We start from the raw sequence: 22,795 nt of genomic DNA on the forward strand, positions 1-22,795 counted from the left end.
ACTGTCCTCCGGTTGGAGGACTGGGGGCACTTATGGCACCCCCCTGTTAATCCCTGCCACACGGTGCCGAGAGTAGTGGAAACTCCCAGTTCTCTATAGGAGCTCGTGCTGCGGCCTGTTTCCGACCACTGCACAAGCTCCCAATGGGGAATGGGAGCTTGTGACCCTGCCATGTGTGTTCGCATTGTAATTTGGGATGTCGGGACAACTGACTGGAGTTCGGTTAGTTCTGAGGCCACAGAGATGTCGGTTGGAGGCAACTCCAACCGACATCGTATTGAGCCCATCGTTTTAATACCATTTTACCAGACTGGTTCTGATTTGGAGATTCTTCACCAGTACACGTGTGGCCAAAGCTAGGAAGGCAGAAGTGGTATATTTGCCTCTGTTAAAAAGATTGTTATGTTATGTTATGTTATTTGTGTCTTTTATAGCGCTCGGCTACTCAAAAGAGTGTCCCGGCGCTTTATTGACAGCCTGAAAAGACAAACACAACACACAGATTAAAAGAGAACAGGGTCAGCAGAATGAAGAAATCTAGGAAGCAAAAAGCCAAGTTTTCAGGCCCTTCCTGAAGGCCAACAAATTTGAGGCTTTGAATTAATGAACTGTAATTTGCTAAGGGTAAAGTTGTCATGCTGTCCTGATCTAGAATAGGTTTCCTGAAAGTTTGATTTGGGCAAAGTGGATAATTTAGGGATCTTAACAAGCAAGATCATGATGCTTATTGACCTTTGGACACTGAGGCTAGACTACTTGCTTGCAGAAATTATTGACCAAGCTTGAGATTAAGTAGTCAACATTGTTCCTTGTCTACATTGTAACTCAATTTGTTTTCTGATTTTCACCGATGAAAAAAATTACATTTCACATGTTTTTAAAGGAATGGTTATGTTCTACCAGTATTTAGGTATTAATCTTTTATCTAAGTTATATTGGTCAGTTCACAAGCATGCAGCATGGACAAATCCAGTAGTGAGTAGCCATATTATGCAATATTACACTGAAGTATCTTGTCATCTTGCATGGTAAGATGTTAGTCCACACCAATTATACAATATTTACTGAAACAACCTGCAAAACATAGGGCCTGATACATCCACCTATTTTGTGGCAGAAAACGCTGGGATGAGGTTGTGATTACTAAATAGGTTTTTAGGATGTACTAATACCATTGGGAGTGCAAATAATTACGGGTTTGCAATTTGGAAAAATTGTGAATTGGCATGAGATATATTTATGTTTTGTAACTATAATCCAGCCGCAAACCTTTGAAAATGTACAGAATTCTGGGCTGGGGTCTCCTTTGTGAATAAAAAGGCTGTGTTGAAGGGGAGAAGACACTGCCAATTCTAAAAGATTTTTTAAGTAAACTTCTTTTTACACACAGTTCCTTTGATTGTTTTCACTTTATTCAAATGCGATAATAGAAATGATGGTGTGCTAACTCTATTAGGCCACAATCCTTTTGCTGGCATGCAATTGGAGAAACTCTCAATATGTGGCCTCCCTTATTAACATTCATTATTTAGGTCGGATTGCATTCATTGCCGAATGGGAATTTTGCATACCAACCTAATATACATAGGTTGGTTTGCAAAATTCCACACTGTTTGTATAACTACTGGTTGCGGTGCTCTACCAGTATTTTGATACCAGTGTTTTGAAAATAATGCCCACATTTCTATATAGAAGACAACTGCTTAGGAAGCCATTAGAATGGAATTTGGTCAACCTACAGTGAGCTGAAAAACTATAATACATGAGCAACCTATTACATTTGTAATTGAAAACGATCTGCAAAAAATCAATGGGGTAAACCTGTTGATATGCAGGCTAGATACATTAGAAAAAAAACCATGGCAACATTTTGGAATACTAGTTTATTGAAGAATGCCTTCAAAAGTCATATGAAGCAAAATGTTTTTCAGTCATCAGCTTGTGATTATATGACACTGCGTAAGCATGTGCGGAAGAACTTTAAAAAAACCATTACAGACTTGCTTTCATCATTAAGATATTTAACAGAACTTTAAAGTCCAATTGTTTACTGTTTTTTAACAATTTACATCAAATCTAAATAAAGGCATCATGGTAAGCAGAACAGTAAAAGGAAAACAAACGTGAATGAAACTGGTGTGCTCCATTATAGGTAATGTTCAATAAAACTGCAGATTTCCCCAATTGGTTTTATTTGATTCTATAAAAAATGGGGGGGGGGAACTATAACTTTTTTGAGAGTTGCTTTCAGTCAGTGCCATTACGTTCACAAGTTTCATCTTTTTTTGTGTTAGCCAATAAGTTATTGGAGTACATTTAAAACATGTGATGGACTTTTTAATCATGGTATTTCTATTTCCAGTCTTAGTGCATTGTTTTTTTGTTGTTGTTTTTTTAGGAAGCAATCAGAATGTACAATATTTTCTGATTTTTACTGAGATTAAAAGTTTGTAATCAACTCACCCGATCCTGCATGACTCGACATATATATATATATATATATATATATATATATATATATATATATATATATATATATATATATATATATATATATATATATATATATATATATATATATATATATATATATATAAAAATTCGAATGCTAGTGCAGCAACACTATATATATGTGCAATCACCATTAAATATGCAGAATACAGATTTTACTGTCTTGATAAGGTCAATGTAAGGGAGATTTGACTGCATGGTTTTCTTCCATTCCATTGCACTATACAGATATAAATGTATTGTAAGTTTTAAACTTGTTTTTTTTAGGCCCACACTACAGCAACACCTATGCAGTTCCTTTGCGAGAATGGTTTTTGCATCAGTTGAATCCTCCAAAGGATTTCATTGGAACAGCTTGGAACAGCTTGCACATTTTATGGGCTTTGGGGTTCATTTAAAATTTGGTGGGCAGCCCACTGGTTCACCGGTGTGTTTGAAAATCTGGCCTTTGGCATCTCAGTGGAGGAGCGCCCATTGAGAAGACAAATGTGTAAATAGAAAATAATTTTGAGCAGGTGCCATGTTTTTTGTCCCCGCTCAGTATTCCTTCCAGTTTTTATTTTTTATTTTAGCAAAGTCACAAAGTAGAAGTTTGTTTCTGAGCAACAAAAATATTATGGCCCTGACACGCAGGGAGTGTTTTCCTTGCCCAGGACAACACCCCTTGGTGACCGGGTTGAAGGAAATAAAGTGATAGTCACTTGACCTTAAATAAGGCACGGCTTGTCTTACGCGATTGTCACTGATGAAAGTGGACATGCTTCCAAAGAAGCGGGACACTGCGAGGTTAGTGAACATGACATCCAGCACACGTTGGTTGATTTCCAGCATCAGCCAACATTAAAATGACCCCGTTTATCTATTATGGAAATATTACGTCTTGAACATTTAATATTCAGTATACTAAAAATAAATAAGTAGAAAAACCAACAGAAAGTATTTATTTTTTAAGAGTGGCGGGGAGAAGCTGATAGTATGGCACATCCAATATAAATGTTATATATTGTTGGAGTAAATTACAAACATCAATAGCCACACAACATTCTGATAATAAACTAAGAGATTCTTTAGAGAATCTTCACAATCAGAGGGAGGCAGTATACTGAAAGACAAGGGTGAACCACAATTTGATTGGTAATTATTTCTCCGAACTATTGACAGTAATACATTTGTGCGATTAGTTCACTACTAAAAATAATAAGTAGGAAAATGACAAAGCTTTTTTGAAATGTCAAGAAATGTGTTAAAGGAAAGCATTTTCTCTCAGTCATATACTCCGTTATTCTCTGCAGAAGTTAATTTTCACGACTGTCCGATTCCCACGAGAAGAGCAAGTAAGAAGGCCAGGTTCACAATTATGTAGGTGACAACAAAAAGTCCCTCATTTTTTACCTGTGGAAGAAAGAACAACATATTCTTAGAGTGCATATACTTTTTCAAATGTCTGATTGCCCATCACAACTCTGGTATCTTCTATAGCATGGGTACTCATAGTACGGCCCGCGGGCCGCCAGCGGCCCTGCAAGCCTTCCTTGGCGGCCTGCGGACCTTGCAGACATTGTACCCGTGTTTTTTTTTTCTTTAAAGACTGTCTGAAAACACTGCCAGTTGCAGCACTGCGACTCAGAGACTCTGCTGCTCTGTGGGGGCCGGGCGATTCCAGCCCCAGTCAGAGTGGAGCTGCAGGGGCGCTAAGAGGTGAAATACAACCCTGCCTCATTAGCATGCGAAGGGTCTTTTAAAGACATGTGAAGTGCTCGGGTGTGGCTGTGTGTGTGTGTGTGTGTGCGCCTGGTAGCTGTCTCAGCCCGGGCTGACACACAGGCAGGGTGAGATGACAGAGGGTGACAGAGGGAGGTAGAGGGAGGGAGATAGAGGGGGAGGGAGGGAAAGGGAGGGTGACAGAGGGAGGGAGGGAAAGGGAGGGAGAGGGATTCGGTCTGCCTCACATTCCAGTCCATCTTTTTGTTGCTTTGTGCCCACTGACCCAAACAGGTGCAAATGAACCATGGCCCCAACCCAGGGAAAATTCAGCCCAAAGGTAGATCTCACCCCGAGGGAGGGAATCAGGGGAGACAGAGGAAGGGAGTCAGAGGAGACAGCGGAAGGGAGAGGGAGACAGAGAAAGACAGACAGAGGGAGGGAGACAGAGGGAGAGTGACAGAGTAAGGGAGACAGAGTGAGGGAGAGGGAAGGAGAGAGAGGGAGGCAGAATGAGGGAGAGGGAAGGAGAGAGAGGGCGACAGAGTGAGGGAGTGGGAAGGAGAGAGAGGGAGGCAGTGAGGGAGAGGGAAGGAGAGAGAAGGAGACAGAGTGAGGGAGTGGGAAGGAGAGAGAGGGAGGCAGTGAGGGAGAGGGAAGGAGAGAGAGGGAGAAAGAGTGAGGGAGAGGGAAAGAGAGAGGGAGACAGAGTGAGGGAGAGGGAAGGAGAGTGAGGAAGACAGAGTGAGGGAGACAAAGTGAGGGAGATAGAGTGAGGGAGAGGGAATGAGAGAGAGGGAGACAGAGTGAGGGAGAGGTAGGGAGAGAGCATGAGACAGATCGAGTGAGAGGGAAGGAGAGCGAGGGAGACAGAGTGAGGGAGAGGGAAGGAGAGAGAGGGAGACAGAGTGAGGAAGAGGGAAGGAGAGTGAGGGAGACAGAGTGAGGAAGACAGAAGGAGACAGAGTGAGGGAGACAGAGTGAGGGAGGGGGAAGGAGAGAGAGCGAGAGAGAGTGAGGGAGAGGGAAGTTGAGAGAAGGAGACAAAGCGAGGGAGAGGGAAGGAAAGAGAGGGAGACAAAGCGAGGGAGAGGGAAGGAGAGAGATGGAGACAGAGTGAGGGAGAGGGAAGGAGAGAAAGGGAGACAGAGTGAGGGAGAGGGAAACAGAGAGAGAGAGGGAGACAGAGAGAGAGAGGGAGACAGAGAGAGAGAGGGAGTGAGACTGTCAGAGTGAGGGAGACAGAGGGAGACAGGGAGAAAGAGGGAGAAGAGAGCGAGAGAGAGAGAGAGAGAGAGAGAGAGAGAGAGAGAGAGAGAGAGAGAGAGAGAGAGAGAGAGAGAGAGAGAGAGAGAGAGAGAGATGTGTGTATGCCGGTTCCGGTGGCTCAGTGGACGAAGGCATCCGCTGCAGGGACCTGTGATCAACCTCATGGTCACAGTTTTTTTTTCTCTAGCCCCGCCCCTTCCCCTACTGACCCCGCCCCCACCGGTGCGGCCCTCGGACACAAACCATACTGTAAATTTGGCCCCCGAGAGAAAATATGTGAGTACCCATGTTCTATAGCATAGCCTACCTCGCAAGATACATTCACGCATACATTTTCAATCAAATGGCTTAGGGGCCAATTGCGAGTGAAAACCGCTCGCTATATAATTACTTTTTTTGTCATTGGTGGTCGATTTCTGTGGCGTTCTGACAGCGGCACTGCAATGGGAATGTCAAATACATTTCCAGCATGGCATCAACTGAGAAATCAATGCCGTGCTGGAACGTCTGTGCATGCACATGGGGACGCAGGTTAGGCCCCACTGTGTGCATCCACAGGGCGTAAGGCAAAAGGTTTCCTCTCTGCCAGGGTTTTCATGGAGGACGAACTGCCATTAAAACCCTGTCAGAGAGGAAACTCATAATATTCTTGGCGGGACTACAGCAGTCCCGCCAAGCATATGGATGCCTCTGGACCACCGCACAATTCGCCAGGGAATAGCGGTTCCCTGGCAGAGTTTGCAGTCTGAGGGTAGCAGGACTACTAGGGTTGTAATGTGGCAGCAGTAAGACCGTCACCACCACCCCACCATGAGTCTGGTTGCCCAAGGTCAGTCAGACTCGTAATTAGGCAAAGGGACCCATTAGGATGTCGGGCGGATCGCCACCGCCCGCCCACCACCCATTTCCCCCCCCGCCATATTACTATGGCAGGGGGACCGCGCCAGACGGAAACACCGTCCGCAGCTTTTCCGCCCAGTCGCCTTGCGACTGGGGCAGAAAAGGCTTTATATGGTGTTAGACACCGCCATCCACATTAGGACTCAGGCGGGAGGGTGCCTTTTACTTAGCGGCGTTGCCGCCACTGACAGGCATGCGGTCTTTCAGTTTGGGAGCCCGATGCGGGACCCCAGGATGATGGCGGGTGGGGGAGGCACATGAGGAGTACCTTTGGTACTCCCTACATGTGCATGCACAACATGGCCAACACCGCCCGGTGCCTGCCACGTTGTGCATGCACATGCACAACATGCATTTTTAGCACTGTGGAGGGCGGTGCTGAGAGCACCGTCCGCCACAATGTTAAAAATGCAGAATGCGCCCAGCACAGTGGCAGGCGCATCCTAATACCCCAACTGGACCCCCGCCCTTATGGCGGGCAGTCCCGTTATCCAATAGGATGGCGGGCGGACTTTGTCCGCCCGTCATCCTAATGGCCCCCTAAGTGTCTACGTTTATTCCATGTTAAGTTCATGGAGAAGCATCTGGGCAATCGGATTGAAAGGTGGTCAGAAATTGTTTTTCTTTATATTTCTCTTAGGAAACTTTGCTCTGCATTATATTAAAAACGGCTGAACATAATCATATCAAAATTGGCATAAAACTAGAAATTAACTCAGAGCAGTGTCTTTGTTGGGTATGAAGTAAATATGGGCCCACATGCATCAAGCACTTTTTCATTCGCAAACGGTGCGATTCCTTAAAATCGGCCGTTTGCGAATGCAAAAGTGCTTTTTGGGATGCATGAAGCAATTTTAGAATTTGCAACATTGTTGCGAGTTCTAAAATTGCGGGTGCTTTTAAGAAGTCGCAGATGTGCGACTTCTTAAAAGCAATGCATCATCACTTTGACAAGTGAAAATTCGCACTTAGGGTTCCAAATTTACCGAGTGGTTGAACCACTCGGTAAATTTGGAAAAAGTGTTAAAAATGCTTAAAATGTTTTTTTTTCAACATTCATGTTACGGACACACATGTCCTTAGGACATGTGTGTGTGCAACATGATGCGAAAAATACATTTCAGGGGTGCATGGGGGGGTCCTTTGGACCCCCCCCTGCACCCATGAAATTTTCTAAGTGCCACTCGCAATTTGCATTGACTCCTATGGGCCTTTTGGCCCATAGGAATCAATGGAAATTGCGAAAATTAACTTAAGAATTCGGTATTTCTTTGGGATTCGGTAAAAAATGCGATTTTTACCGAATCACAAAGAAATACCGAAAAAAATGATGCATAGCATTTTGCATTTCCTAAATAGCGATTCCTTAATTTTCGCTATTTAAGAAATGCAAAATCCTACATTGATGCATGTGGGCCATGGTCACCAGGTTCTGAGAGCTAAGTATTACAAACAGGTATTGCTAAGGCTTTGAAAGTTTAATGTTCCTGGAATCTGGACCATTAATTTGCAGATCATTCATGGTTCTGGATCCTTGAAACCTCTGGTGTAGCGCCAAGTTGCATTACTATTAAAGATGTCTTTATTGTAGAATTGGAGAATCTACAAGCGTTCTTAACCATGCTAATTAAGATGTTTGAAGAAAATGTTAGGAATATAAAATCTCATCATTTATTACATATTGTACTAATTCTGAAGAAGAAACTCGACTTTTGTAAATGAGTGCTATAACATATGATTAACACACTATGACTTTAAACTGTGATTAAAATCATCTGATTATATGTATAATGTGATCTTACCAGAAACAAAAAAGTTTATGTAATGTGTGCACTGATGTTATATGTATATACATTTAAATGTATTTCTTAGTCATACTTACACTTGGTTTATTGTAAAGATTTACTGTATGCCACACACAGTATGATTTCAATAACATGTACTAGAAACTTGTATCCATTTATGCTCAAATGTGCACAGGGATATTGAATGGCACCATTGGATTTATGTTTAACTTGTCTTAATAGTTTAGGCCTGTATTTCACCATGTTGCATTTTACACAATAATGGTTTCCATTTTCTGCTAGCAAGACATTTCTTGCAGGTATTCACATTCATTATTGGTTTAGGATAACTACATTACTGGACTAGAGATAGGGAAAATAGCCTGCGACGAACACCTTGACCAAGGTAGATGGAGAAAGAGCGTCAACTGAAAGGACTATTGAGCAAATGTTTCAATCCACAGTGTCTGAGAAAGAAATGCTGTTCCCATGTGGGACAATCAGACTGCAACCTGGGAACTTGATGACGAAAATGGCCCCCTGATGGTGTGATCAAGGGGGGCTTACCTATGGACTTTGCATGTTATAATACAGTGCTCACTCACCCAGAGAGGTAGATGACTTATTTCCTGATTTCGTGCAGAACCCCATTGGAGATTCCTTCCTGACTTCTGCCGGACTGCCTTGCTGAACCCCTTCTGCAGACTCTATGCAGGCCTTTCTGGTCGATTCCTTGCAGACACCTTTCCTTGATTCCCCATCACTTGAATGGCGTTTGAGAGATTTGGACTTCAATGCTTTCTTTTGATTCATTCCTAAGTATGGCTTAGACTAATACTTATTCCTCACCCATAGAAGACTCTTGACCCAGCTTCTGAGATGCTAACACTTTCTTGCTTGCTTGATTTCCTTTTGTTCTGTCCTGACTTCCTTCATGGAAATTCCCTGATTTGTGAGTACTTTGAGCCATATTACAAACAACTAGCGATAATTATCGCTATGTTGGCTTAGCAGCAATATTTTTATAGCCGTGCTGCGGCGATTTTTATCACTTAGGAACCTTGCAATTATCAAGGTTTATCTCCTAAGCGATAAAAATCGGCCGAAATGCATGAATATCGCTGAAAAGTCAGCAATATTCATGCATTACTGAGCTAATGCTCTATGCCATGTTATCCACCTCCCATTGGATAACATGGCTAAAAACTGCTCAGGGCAGGTGTTAGCTTTTGGAGATATTCGCGCTTAGCGCGAATATCTCCAAAAGTTGGTAATAGGAGATAGCGATGTTAGCGATTGTTTCCAGTCGCTAACATCTTGGCACGCCCACTTTGCATGTCATTAGTGATAAATTTCACTGACATGCAAAGCGGGGCCCAAGATGGTCGCTATCTCCAACTAGCTGTCGCTAACTGGTGTTAGCGACAGCTAGGTAATAGGGAGATCATTTTATCTCCACTTTCTTGGCTTTTAAAGCCAAAAAAGCTGAGATAAACCCCCTTGATAATATGCCCCTTTGTTTCCTAACCATCCTCTGGACTTTCAAATGCTAGATTATTAATGTACAGGCAAGAGAGTTTTAGAGTATTTAAAGAGCACCACATATTGATGCTGCTTTTCTGTATCGCAATCAGAACTGCTTGTGTATTTAATACTAGTCCACCTGATTTTCTTCAGGAGGCTTGGACCTCCAGTTGTTTTTCTGTACCTTTACAGCATGGTTTTAGGAGTAGTGTCTCTTACCTTGATTATTAATTTGTAATAAGGTTTTTTGAACTAGGCTACCGATTCGTTGTGTATCCAAATATGTTGTATCTGTTAATTGCAATTTGATTGAATGCAAAGTCTAACTCCCATCACCTCTCAGTCAAGTTTAAAAGATCTATCTGAGGACCAATGATAAGCAGGTGAGCTCAGAAAACAACGTTTCACCTCCATGGAAAATACTTTTGAAAATGAAACAAATTTGATGTAAGAGGGAGCATTGTTTTACATTAAGGGCTGGCATATCCCCTTAGGTTTCAAGGATCTGGGAAACTCAAGTTGCTAAAAAAAAAAAAAAAATTCTATTAGTGGGCAATTTCAGAATACCATTTACAGAACCCTACATTTATAAACATTTGATAGGGTTTAAGGGGGTCGGAGACCATCCACCAACCCCAAGCAGGAATAGAATGGGCTGGGGTGCCAGAGGGGCAGATTTTACCCTACAGAACTAAACAGTATGCCCCATTCATTTCCTGAGATGCACAGTTACAATTTCAGGTGTATTGATGCACAGACTTGTAATTCTATACAGACTTTTTACCAAATCCTGAAAAAAGTACATAGCAAAAATATTGCTACTATGCAGAGGAGTGCTTGCGGGGCATGGTAAACGTCCTTGCACAGACGGTTCCGTGACACAGGGGCTGGTGTAGTTCCTGTTTTCCAGGCCATTACCTGCTCTAAAACCTAATGGCTTTTGAAGCTGGTCCAATGGCATTGAGGCCGGATAGGATATTGGCTGCATGCTATGCCCTGTGTCTAGAGCATGGGAACTTACTATTGCACCACCGTACTGGCGGTCGGACCACCCCATTACAACTTGGGCGGTTGAACCGCATTGACATTGCTGCAAGTTTTTTAGCGGTCTTGAGGGCGCATTATGTTTGCTGCGGTCTGCCAAGCATAGTACGAGTTCCCTCACCGCCACACTTTTCATGGAGGTGCGACCGCCATGAAAAGTGAGGAAACAAAGTGAGCCTCTGCACCATAGGGTGCATGTGGGGGTCATATGTTGTGCTCCCCTGACTACATGCACCCCCAGTTCCGGCAGGGCATGGACTTGACAGTCCATGCCCTGCAGGAACTGTCTTTGATGCTCCCATTGCAGGCCTTTTTCAAAGGCACCATCGTGGGGCTACCAGAGAACTGCCCATCTGAACCTTTAAAAAGTCGTACTCTGGCGGGTGTTTTCTTATGGCTTTGCAAGTCTCAGAGTGGGGCGGCGGCATGGGGGCCCAGCTCTGAGACTGCCAAAGTCATAATAAGACCCATGGTGTGCACTCATCAAAGTATATGCAGCTGGTTTCAGTGGTCTGGGTGTGGGCGCAAGGTTTGTACCTGAGCCTGTTTTAAATGGGCAAAGGCATGCATTTTTGGTGCACAGCAAAGGTGGTTATAAGGTTGAGTGTATGGCTTTGGCCAATACTAACTCCGCATGTTGAAGGCTGCGTGAAGCGAGAGTTGGATGTGTGGGAGGTTGTTGTAATGCTAGACTGAAGAGCATACACAGATTGAGATGGTAACTTGGGAGTTTAGGAATAGTGAATGGCCACAGGCTAAGCAGTGCTGCCAACCCTGCTGTACATAGCAAAAGGCAGTTCACTGCAGGAGTGGGTTGTGTATGATTTAGGTGCAGGACATGGCTGTATCCATAGATTCTGGGCATAGTTGCAGGATATGCTCAAGGTCTCTCATGAAAATAAGACTGGGGTAACAGCACTGCTACAATATTAACCAGAGCTGCTAAGCATGGCCAAAGCCAGTGCCTGGCGCCCTGTGGCTCTGAAGACAGATGGAGCAGGCTAGAGCATGTCCAACCCCCAGGATATGCCTTTCTGTTTTGCCCTGCAAGCTCTCCAGAGCACTGAGACATGAACAAAGGCCCTACTTTACACTTGCAGCCAAATGACAAGCAAAAGATCTTTCCCATGAAGCTTTGGTGCTGAGGAAATGGGTTCACAACTCTGTAAAAATCCACTCCATATACCCACTTCTCGCTGTGCATGCCTAAAGTTTATGACTAGTGTCAGGAAGCCCGAGAAAATGATTTGGTCACAGACACCAATGCAAATGGGATTTGTTCTTCATACATGTCTATTGTCCTCTAGCACCAGAGAGACTGGGGACAGGGAACAACAAAAAGACCATGTCCTCCTGATGAGGTGCATCACTGGGTCAATATCAAGGGAACTAGGTGCATGTAAGGCTAAATATCATGTTTTTTGTGGAAATCTTCCTGTTCCTCAATTGATACCAAGTGCAGTGGCCACTGGTGGTAGGGATACTAATCACCAACATTGACAAAACACATTATTGTTTCTCCTCTCTAATTGTCCTAGTTACTGACAACCATCCCTCCTAATTTTCCCACCCACACTCACACTATGATCACACATTTAGTACTCTGTCAATTCGACCACTACTGTGCCTAACTACTTACCTCGTGGCACACAACATTTACTTAGAATGGTACATAAACACATTGAAAGTTGCTCATAGACTTATGTCAAGAGCACAATGGCCCACAAAGATAATACGAGGCACTCGCTCACACACACACACACACTGACTGAGACTGGTGCTATTGACATCAACAAAGTGCATACATAACAACATACATCAATTGCAAAAGAGCATAGTTAAAGTGTTTTCAAGGTTACAATGCAAAACACATAGGGCCTGATTCACAAAGATAAACTCACACTTTTTTGTAAGTGTACGTTTTGTTTGATATTCACAAACTACGACTTAATAGTAAGTTTATGACAACGGAGACTCCACAGTAGGGGTGAAGAACTCAGCACTCTGCTGCAAATGAATCTTAAAAGCTATAACATTACATCACAATTGTATTGAATTTAAAAAAAAAATCACATGATTGCTGGCATCACTCATAATTACTAGTGACATCACAATACCCTTAAAATGCATTCATTGTTGACATTATGCCAATAAGTAAATCCCACTCAGGCTGTCATATGTATTCTACTATACACTACAAGGAACATTGTTTTACAAGTAGTGACAATTAAATTCTCAATATTATCTACCACTGCATCACTAATTTCACTGAGGAAGTAGTTTGTTGTGCTTTTTTGTAATCTAATGTTTGATGTCAAAATTGAGTTACTAATCAGACATGACTTACAAATGTGTATTGACATTTTGTATGTACGCATGTATGTAAGTGCCATTTCTATAACATGAAGCAAGCCAAAAGGCAGACGAGCACTCAAAATGGGCAAAGTGCACCATAAAGTCAATGAGTGATAGGAAAAGTAGAAGGCATTGTGAAGTTGTATATTTTGAAGAGGTGTATTTTCATCTCTTTCAAAGATTAAAGCAGCATGGGGCAGTCCTGATGAATATGGAGATATTGTTCTACATCCTGCAGATATAGATGGAAAAGGCCAGTTGCCTTTTTGTGGCATAGTGCTTATTATAGAATACCATGGTATGTTAGATGCACTTCTTAAGTGCAACATATGACAATTATTAAAGTCAGGAAAAAACTAAAAGCAATACACCTCAACTTACATAAACAAGTGTGTTACTCACATACTGCAACTTAGGGGGCAACATTTGCTAAAAGGAGGCATAGCACAGTTCACAGTTTGGTACAACTTTTTGCTGTACTTGCTTAGGGTATACATCAACAAACGAAAAACAATGTTACTGAGATATGTACACCTAAGCATTTCTACCACATGTTTGTTATTTTGCCTAGTCTCCTCAATGCTTGATAGGCGTGCCAAGAACTCTTACTTTTCAAATGGAATGACAATAGTAAGGCACAGGGCTCCATCCGGCAGGATGGACTGTTAGAGATGGATGGGTACTAACTATGTAATAGTGGAGGTTCCTGTGGTAAGCAGAGTTTTGGACGGTTCTGCGTGCATTGATGCTGCATTTTATGGGTAAATATTTCAACTTCTTTGCCCACAGAATTCAACTTCTAATATAGGGCTCTCTTGTGGAAGAAATTGCTGTTGCATGGCTGGGAAGGTATTTTCTCCTCACTAATAGTACTTTGACCTTCAAACTACTCACTGGCCCTGCAGTAGATAAGTGCTGGACATGGCCCTTTTTGCAGGGTGCAAGGCGGTGGTGAAGGCCTACCATCGGGACATTCTGGGAGCTAAGAGGGACTATTTGGCTAGGAGGATCGAGGCATCCGCGAACTCCTGTAAGGAGATCTTCACCATTGTGAAGGAGTTCACGACCCCTAGTTCCCAATCGCCCCCTCTAGTTTCTTCAGATACGTGGGCAGGTTATCTGGCCGGCTTCTTCACTAATAAGATCAAGGCGATTCAGGCCTCCTTTGTGGAAGGACCGGAGGATGGAAGCGGCGTCACCGGGGCTGGGTGCGGATTTCTGCACACACCGACGGCGGTGCTGTCTGATTTTCCTGCTGTTTCCAGCGATGTGTCCAGGCAGCTGTTGGCCAATTTGAAATCTGGCTCGCCACTTGACCCCTGCCCCGCCAAATTTTTGGCTGGGATGGCGGAGGTGGTGAATCCGCTGGTTAATCCCATCCTCAACGCCTCGCTGAGGGAGGGGAGGGTCCCCAGCTCTTGGAAGAGAGCGATGGTGATCCCCCTCCTAAAGAAACCGGGTCTCGACGTCGAGGTTCTGGCCAATTATAGGCCAATTTCACTTCTTCCGGCCCTCACGAAGATCACGGAAAAACACGTCCACGGTGTCCTGTCGCGCTTTCTGGAAGCTAACAATCTGCTCCATCCATCTCAATCCGGTTTCCGTCCTAATTTTAGTACGGAAACGGCATTGCTAGAGGTCACTGAGATCATCAGGGAGACTCTTGATGTCGGCGGGAGGGTGATGCTGGTCATGTTAGATCTATCGGCGGCCTTCGACACCGTCCCCCACAGGGCGCTCTTAGCGAGGCTTTATGACATCGGCCTTAGGGGGACGGCGCTCAGGTGGTTTACATCCTTCCTTGAAGGCCGCCGCCAGACGGTCTGGGTTTCCCAGAGCTCTGCCGAGATGCCGCCATTGGGAGTTGGGGTTCCACAGGGATCTGTGTTGAGCCCCACGTTGTTTAACATCTTTATGTCCCCTTTGGCGGCCTTGGTGGAAGCATATGGGGCCCAGATCATCTCTTACGCCGACGACACGCAACTCCTCTTCACATGCGGGAAAGACCAGGAGTTTGATGGAGGGAGAATTCGGGACTGTCTTACATTGGTCTTTGACTGGTTCCAACGGAACAGTCTAAGGGCCAACTCGAGCAAGTCCGAGGTTCTGTTTTTTGGTTGCGGTGTCGATCCGGAGTGGCAGCATTGGTGGCCGTCCGACATGAGCCCTCCTGCACAGTCTTCTTTGGTGGCTAAAAACCTGGGTGTCAAGCTGGACAACCAGCTATCGCTGCGAACACACATTCTGGGTCTGGCTGGCACCTGTTATGGAATTTTGAAAATGCTCCGTAAATTCCTGCCCCTGCTGTCTGAGGAGCACAGGCGCATTACTGTGCAGGCTCTTGTCGGTTCGAGGCTTGATTATGCTAATGCCCTCTTCCTTGGCCTCCCTGATTACCTAGTTCAGCGCCTACAGGTGGTACAGAACTCTGCCGCCCGGGCTATCTTTGGCCTGCGTAGACGAGCCCGAGCTTCCGGGCTGCTTCAGGCGCTACATTGGCTGCCTGTCCGGAAGCGGATCCAGTTTAAATCCCTGACTCTGATGCACAAAGCCCTGTTTGGATCAGGGGCTGGATACCTGCGGCGGAGACTAGCCTTCTATCGACCAGTCCGCTCCTTGCGCTCGGAATCCCTTTACAAAGCGGTGGTCCCTCGGGTGAGGAAGGCCCGCACGGGAGGGCGCTCTTTCAGCTGCAAAGCCCCACAGCTGTGGAACTCGCTTCCTCTTTCGCTGCGCAGCACTGTCAATTTGTTCCAGTTCAGGAAGAGCCTGAAGACCTGGCTTTTTAATCTTTAGGTTGTTCTTATTGTTTCAGTTTCAGTTCTTTTTCTCATTCTTTTGCTGTGTTGTGTTATTTTTATTCTGAGATGCAGGTGGAAAGCGCCGGGACACTCTTTTCGAGTAGCCGTGCGCTATAAAAGAACGCTGTAACATAACATAACATAACAGGGTCATCCTCAAACTCCGATCCTCCCCCTCCTGCTTTCTGAACCTGTTGTTGTTGGCTTTTAGGGCTCTGCACACTTTACTACTGATAACCAGTGTAAATGTGCTTATGCTCTTTGCTTAAAGCTTGATAACATTGGCCTACATACCATTGGCATATTTAATGTACTTGTAAATCCCTAGTAAAGTGGCACTACATGTGCAGAGGTGCTATCAATTTAATGCAGCTAGTGGGCCTACAGCACAGCTTCTGGCATCCACAAATGCAGGACTTTAAGCAGGTCTCAGGCCTACCACTGCAGAGCCTGTGTGTGTATTATAAACTGCCATTTCGATGTGGCAAAGTAAAACATTTGCCAGGACCTAACCTTCCCTTTAAATACATATAGGTCACGCCCAGGGTAGCCCTGGAGGGCATGGTACAATGTATTTAAAAAGTAGGACATCTATTTTTAAGTTGTATGTGTCCTTGTATAGCCATATTACATTTTATAAGTGCAATTTCCAAATGGATAGAGATAACCAGTACATGTTTTATGTGAACAGACTCTTGGTACAAAATCTCGAGAAGGTAAAAGTTAGCGGGACCAAACGGGGACTGTTTCTGTTGGTGAACGTTTGACTTTGACCCAGTTCAGCATGACCAGATAGCCACGGTTGGCGCTTTCTAATTTAGATGCTATTTAGATGCTATTTTTTACTTTATTCTTTAAGACTTCATAAGTGCTCATTGGATTTTTGTGGTTTTGGTCTTGTTTTATTCATTAAATTATTTTAATAACCTGGTGTGGGAGTTTTTTGTGTGGTGATTTCACTGTTTTAATGTTTGACCTGTTGCACAAACACTATGCACATTGCCTCTAAGCCATGCCTCATTGCTCTGTGCCAAGCATCCAAGGTATGAGCACAGGTTAATTAGGGATTTGCTCGTGCCTTGCCCTGACTAGGATTGTGGTTATTGCTTGAGCAGGGCTCAGACCCCAGTCGACCAGCAACCCAATTTCTCACAAGAAGATATCTCACCCGTATTTAAAACTCTAACACGAGAAGGTTTGTTACTTTTTGCTGTTGCTTTTCACTCATACATTCAAAACAGTTTATTCCTCAGTTTTCTTTTCAAACTCATTTCAATTGTTGAGCTCAATTCAATGGTATTATCTGTCTTTGGGGGCAGGAAGTGCAGTCATACACAGTCCATGGTTTGAAGGGGGCTAGTGGAACCAATTATGATTATCTTTTACTTGACAATGAGAGGATAGGTGTGCAATTTTCTCCCTTGCATTGGGGCCCTCAGCACTCTTGCTAGTCTCAGTGGTGCTGCAAGTATGCCATGGACCCTAATGCAAGCAAGTAAAATATCCCTGCTGGTTTTTTGGTAACAGAGTACACACATAATTTAGGTGCATCATTGGTCCCATTTGCTGCAGTATTAACAGCTACAGACTTGTGTGTGCCAAGTGCTCAGTTTTCTCTCTAAACCTCGCTTTTTACACTTATTTACTGATCACATATCTTCCTTTTATTCTGCAGTTTCTTTTTTTCTTTCCCTACACTCTGCTATGACCCTCCTCAAGTTTACTGGTGCCTGTTGAAGTGACAAGAGCAGTTTTTCCTGTGTACTCAATCAATTGAGTAGCATTGTGAATCTCATGTGGGCTCTTCTATTAGGTAATAAATAAAGCTTTGGCTTGTATTTTGCATTTTGCATTCTCTTTGACACATTTGAGTTGATGTCCTGTAGTATCGATAGTTCTGTAGTTTTTGATTTAATGATCATTAATTTTTATTCTTTAAGGAATTCCTAGGCTAAAGATCCATAATTCACAAATTGAGTGGGCTAAGAGGCTAGTTCAAATCCCCTCAGAGTATTGTATTGAGCAATGTTTACCCCAATCTACCTCTCTATCTTTTTCACACCTAACCTAATATCTGAACCCACTAAACGTACTACTTCCTTCAAGTCCTTCTTCCAAATCACTCTTAAGATTACCAGATTGATCTAATACCAATTTCTCCAATCCAATATAGGAGGATGTACCCCTTAACTCTGAAAGAAGAAACAGTCTTGAAAGAATACTTGGATGAAAACTTGAGGAAGTGATTTATTTGCTATTCCACATTCCCAGCAGTGCACCAGTTTGCTTTTGTGCCCAAGACAGATGCAAAGCTGCAACTGAGGTTGAAGTATAGGGAATTGAACATCATCACAATCCCTAACCAGGTTCCACTATTCCTGATTTCAGTTCTACTAAACCAAGTCAAGACGGCCAATATCTTTTCAAAACTTGATTTGAGAGTAGGTTACAATTTAGGGAGGATCGGGAAATAAGTGGGAAAACAGGTTTACTTTAAATACCCATTATGGCCACTTCGGGAACTTAATAATGCTGGTTTGTTTGTGTAATGCCGCTGCTGCATTTCACCATTTAATTATTGATATCGTCAGAGAAATGTTGGACTCTTGTCATCATTACCTGGATGATATCATAGTATTATCCCATCACATTACAGGAACATCAAAAACATGTGGCAGGGGTTCCACAAAGGTTGAGGTAAAATTATTTGTATGTCATGCCAGGAAAGTGCTCCTTTGAGGTGTAAACAAAATCCTTCTTAGTGTTCCAGATGATAGAATTAGGTCTACAGAAGAATGAATGAAGATATGTTTTAAGTTGCAAAAAAATGACCTACTCCAGGAACAGTCAAGGACATTAAATGATTATTGGGGTTTGCAATTAAAAAGTTTTGGTCTATCATCATAGCTCTTGTCAAAATTGACTAAAAGGTGTTTCACTGTGAATCACAGCAATATAAGCTTTTGAACAACTATTGCTGCACCAATTTTACTGCATCCATTGTATACAATTCCTGTCATGTTGGAGACTGGTGTCTCATCCACAGCTAAAGGAGCAAATTTATCTCAATAAGATTTTCAATCTGGAAAGCTCCATCTTGAACATTAACGCACATGGAAAAGGCTTTTATGGTCTATAATATGGAACTGTTACAATAAAAGAAGCATTTAGTCAATAGAGACATTATTTAATAGGGCCTCAACTTAAAATACCTGTGTGGCAATTTGGAATATATTAAATCTATAAAGTGTAGTTCTACATGCCATGCCAGGTGGAACCTTGTTTTCCTGCTTCTTTTAGGATATCACCTTCAGACCTGGCCATTGACATGGAAAGGCATGTACCCTCTCATATCAAGAACACCAAAACGTTTGCCTCCTCTGAGGCCAGTGGTCGCAAAAGAAGTGCCAGAAGTAGCAGGGAGAAAGCTGGATCTAACAGCTGCAACCCCTGAGTACCTCCAAATGATGCCCATGAAGAAGACTCAGAGAAAATGGAGCGAATGGAACATCCTTCAACTGTAGCAACACAATCAATAGAAGAAGGTGAAGCTGAGAAAGTTGTGTAAAACTCAGGAGACAATTGATAGAAACAGATCCTTAAAATCAGAAAGTGCAACATTATATTTTATATTATCATACATATTATTTTCCAGATCCCGATTTTCAACAAGAAATTAGTCAGTGAGGGCATAAAACCTCATTTGCAGGTCATCCTGGGGTGCTTAAGACCACAGAGTTATAGTCCCAAAATATCTGGGGGCCACAGCTATATCAACATATAGCATAATTTAGGAACAATATGTGGTCTGTGCTCAAGTAGAAGTAGATTGTAGTCCACCTACAAGATTGATATGGCCTCTATCAGCTCCAAAACAACCAAGCTCCCAAATCACAATGAACATTATAGTATATCCGACAATATTAAGTTGTTATAGCACTCAATATAATTTTTTAAAGCAAGTGGTAAGATTACATGGTTTACTGAATATTATAACAAGAAACAAAGGCTGGCAGTTTACTTCTCATTTTTAGAATACCATGTTAAGTCAATTTGCAAATCCACGAAGGAAGGATAGACTACGTGTATCAATCAGACGGTTGAACACTGCTTATTTTTTGGTGAACTGTCCATAAGTTTAGGTAAAATGGGCCCTATCTCTGAAATCACACATTGTAACTCTCTGCATTGATTTATAGTACATCTATTGACCTTTCAGGATAAAAATATTCCTTTAGCAAGTAATCACTTGCAGGAGTTACAAAAGGTGCACAGCAAAGCTCCACTAGTTCTGATTAAGGCTAAGCTAACCTATAAAATGTTTGTGGCTAGAAATAGGAAACCTCTACCGGAAAACAACATTGTGTGCTTAATCTGGCTCTCTCCTTAACCCCTTAAGTGCTTCGAACGTTCGGCGGCCGACGGAACCACTACCTCGGGAGTGCTGCCGTCGGCCGCTGAACGTTCCAACTGCTCCTGCGCAATGGAACGTCCAGCACTGGAGCTAGACGTTCCATAGCTGCTAAGGTGTTAATGTCTATCTAATGAGGGCACATGCTAAATTCACTCCTCATTTTTTTTGGGATCCTTTTCTGTTATCAGATTATTAGACAAAGGAGCAGTAGAGCTTCCTACAAATTGGAAGGTACATTCTGAAGTACACATTTCAATAATTACACCAGCAGCTCAAGGAAAAATGTACCTCCACCTTCCATTGTGGTTGATTGGCCCTGGAAAATGAAGAGGAAGATATGTTTTCGTTCATGCCCCTCCGTTGATGGAAACATTTCATAAAGAGTACTTCCACAATCTAAAACCGCCAACGTTAATGAAGATGCCAATCAGGGGCAGGGGGCACTGTCAGGGTTCTTACATCTGAAGGTTTGAAGCAGGTGGAAAAATTCTGAGAAGCATCAGCTGCCATTGTCTGGCATATGCACTCTGGTGTAACTGGAATGCTGACACATGGAAGCTAGGATGTCAACACTGAGGGCAGGATAATAACATGACAAAGAAGTGTGCTTGCACTTCCAGAGATGTACAAGTGCAGTTCAAGAACGCTACACAAATGCCTAGCCCAGTTATGAGGCTATGGTGCTTGTGCAATTTAGTACGCAAATCTAGAGCCACACTTTTTGTAATTTTCCTCCTGGGGTTCTCTTTTCCCAGTGATTTTAGGTAGGTAATTAGGCATCCAGTTTCCTCCTAATATGGGCGCTGTGATCTTACTCTTAATCCCTACCACTGTGCACTTACCTCTTCTCCTAAGAGTAAAGGTAGTTCATAGAGTTTCTTCCTCTCCTAATCACTGTCAAATTTGTAGAAGTAATTTCTGATTCATGTTCATATAGGTTCAAACCTTATTTTATAATAATACCTTTCTCCTGTTTTAGGGAATGTCTGTGTAAATATTAGACACTCCGTTGGTGACCCACAGACCCCTGATGATTTTTCTTTCAAAGTTCTCTCTTCTCCCTTACTCAACTTCCCATCCTTTTCTAGCTGGTATTCCTCTGTCCTGTTACTATCACAGAGTGGAAATTCCTATATGGTGCTTTGGGATTATCACCAGAGCTCTATATGTTTTATCCATTTTCAAGTTTTGTGACACGCTGTAACCCACAAAATCTATTTTGTAAAAGTGATTACCCATTTTAAAAATACATTGCAAAAGTACATTACCTTTCTTTCGCCGAATGAATATTCATTTGAATCTGAAAAATAAAATATTGGAAGTGAGTAGCACCATTTTACACCGTTCATAAAGATAGCATACACAAAATATTGTATGGTGAAAATAATACCTTTCAATTTTAGGTGATTGTTCAGTTCCAGAAGTAGAATGGTCAGGGCCTCCCATCCTACAAAGCCTCCCATGACTTTGGACAACCATAAATTTGAGGAACTATCAATCAGGTTAAATCCTAAGAATAAGGTAGCCACTGAAAGAATATAAAGGAGAAAGAAAAAGTTATGAAAACAAATAGAGAATATGTTCTTTAAGTCACAGTCAGGTCTACCGGCAAGCACTCTACTAATCCCTCTCTGTTTTGACGTGGCCTACATGCGTATCTCCCAGGAAATGTAGTGTGGAATGCTTACTTACAGGCACAGGCAGTGGACCCTGGCAAAGTGAACTTCCTACCGAGTGAGGCTTAGAAACCTGATGTCCACAAACTGTATGTGTAAAATTTCTTGGGTGAATTCTATACACCTGCTCTTGGAAAAATTGTTGCACCAAAGCTTTTGCGCTTCTCCAGAAAACCAATGTACTGTGGCTAAAATTAGGTTAAAATAAATATATTGGGAGTTCGTTACATACCAGATAAATCTCTCTAGGGAAGGATCTCTGGTAAGGGACTTCTTTGATGTCAAGCAGCTGCCTAGGTATGAATCAACTATAGATGAAATTACCCCTCCTTTGGCAGGGAAACTGTATATTCAGTTTAGGCTTAGGACCCTTCTGACTAAGCAATTTTGCAGTAAATGGTCCATGCAGTGAGCATCATCCTCAAAGTATTAAGTGGCTTGTCCTCTTGTGTAGGTATTTGGGCACTGGCTGCCATCTGGAGCCAATTGGAATCCTTTATACAGACCTAAGCAAATAGACAGTTTTCTCAATTTTCAGGTTCCCATTGTCTGTATGGCGGAGGCGCACAAAGTTAATCAAAACAGCTGAGGATAGAGCAGAGAGTCAGTATGCCCTAGACTACTCTATGGCTGAATGATGCAAGCTATACTGCACCTGGTCCAGTTTCCTATTGCACATTTACAAATGTAGTCTTTTAGCACTTTAACTTGAATCTGTCTTTGTTGGTAGAGAAATGGGGCATTCCCCCTGCTGGTTTCAGATGTTTTAATGTTTTTAGCTTTTAAACTTACCCAGTTTATGTTGTCCTTATTTTT

General features: G+C 42.8%; 1 protein-coding gene across 3 annotated transcripts in view; it reads right to left on the reverse strand.

Moving 5' to 3' along the window:
- Positions 1–2,245: 2,245 nt before the first annotated feature.
- LOC147747554 (ferric reductase 1-like) overlaps positions 2,246–22,795 on the reverse strand; it is a 335,069-nt gene continuing 314,519 nt past the window's right edge. For 2 of the 3 annotated variants that reach the window (XM_086954120.1, XM_086954121.1), the window contains 3 exons: positions 21,694–21,831; positions 21,572–21,603; positions 3,430–3,903 (listed from right to left, as the gene is read on the reverse strand). In XM_086954120.1, the coding sequence (XP_086810246.1) occupies positions 3,814–3,903; positions 21,572–21,603; positions 21,694–21,831 (260 nt within the window). In that variant the 3' untranslated portion in view covers positions 3,430–3,813. Of the gene's footprint in view, positions 3,904–21,571; positions 21,604–21,693; positions 21,832–22,795 lie in introns of all 3 variants that reach the window. The other variant, XM_086954117.1, reaches the window with a different exon arrangement.

This window comes from Lissotriton vulgaris, chromosome 1_1 (assembly GCF_964263255.1).
Source record: "Lissotriton vulgaris chromosome 1_1, aLisVul1.2, whole genome shotgun sequence".
NCBI classification, from domain to species: domain Eukaryota; kingdom Metazoa; phylum Chordata; class Amphibia; order Caudata; family Salamandridae; genus Lissotriton; species Lissotriton vulgaris.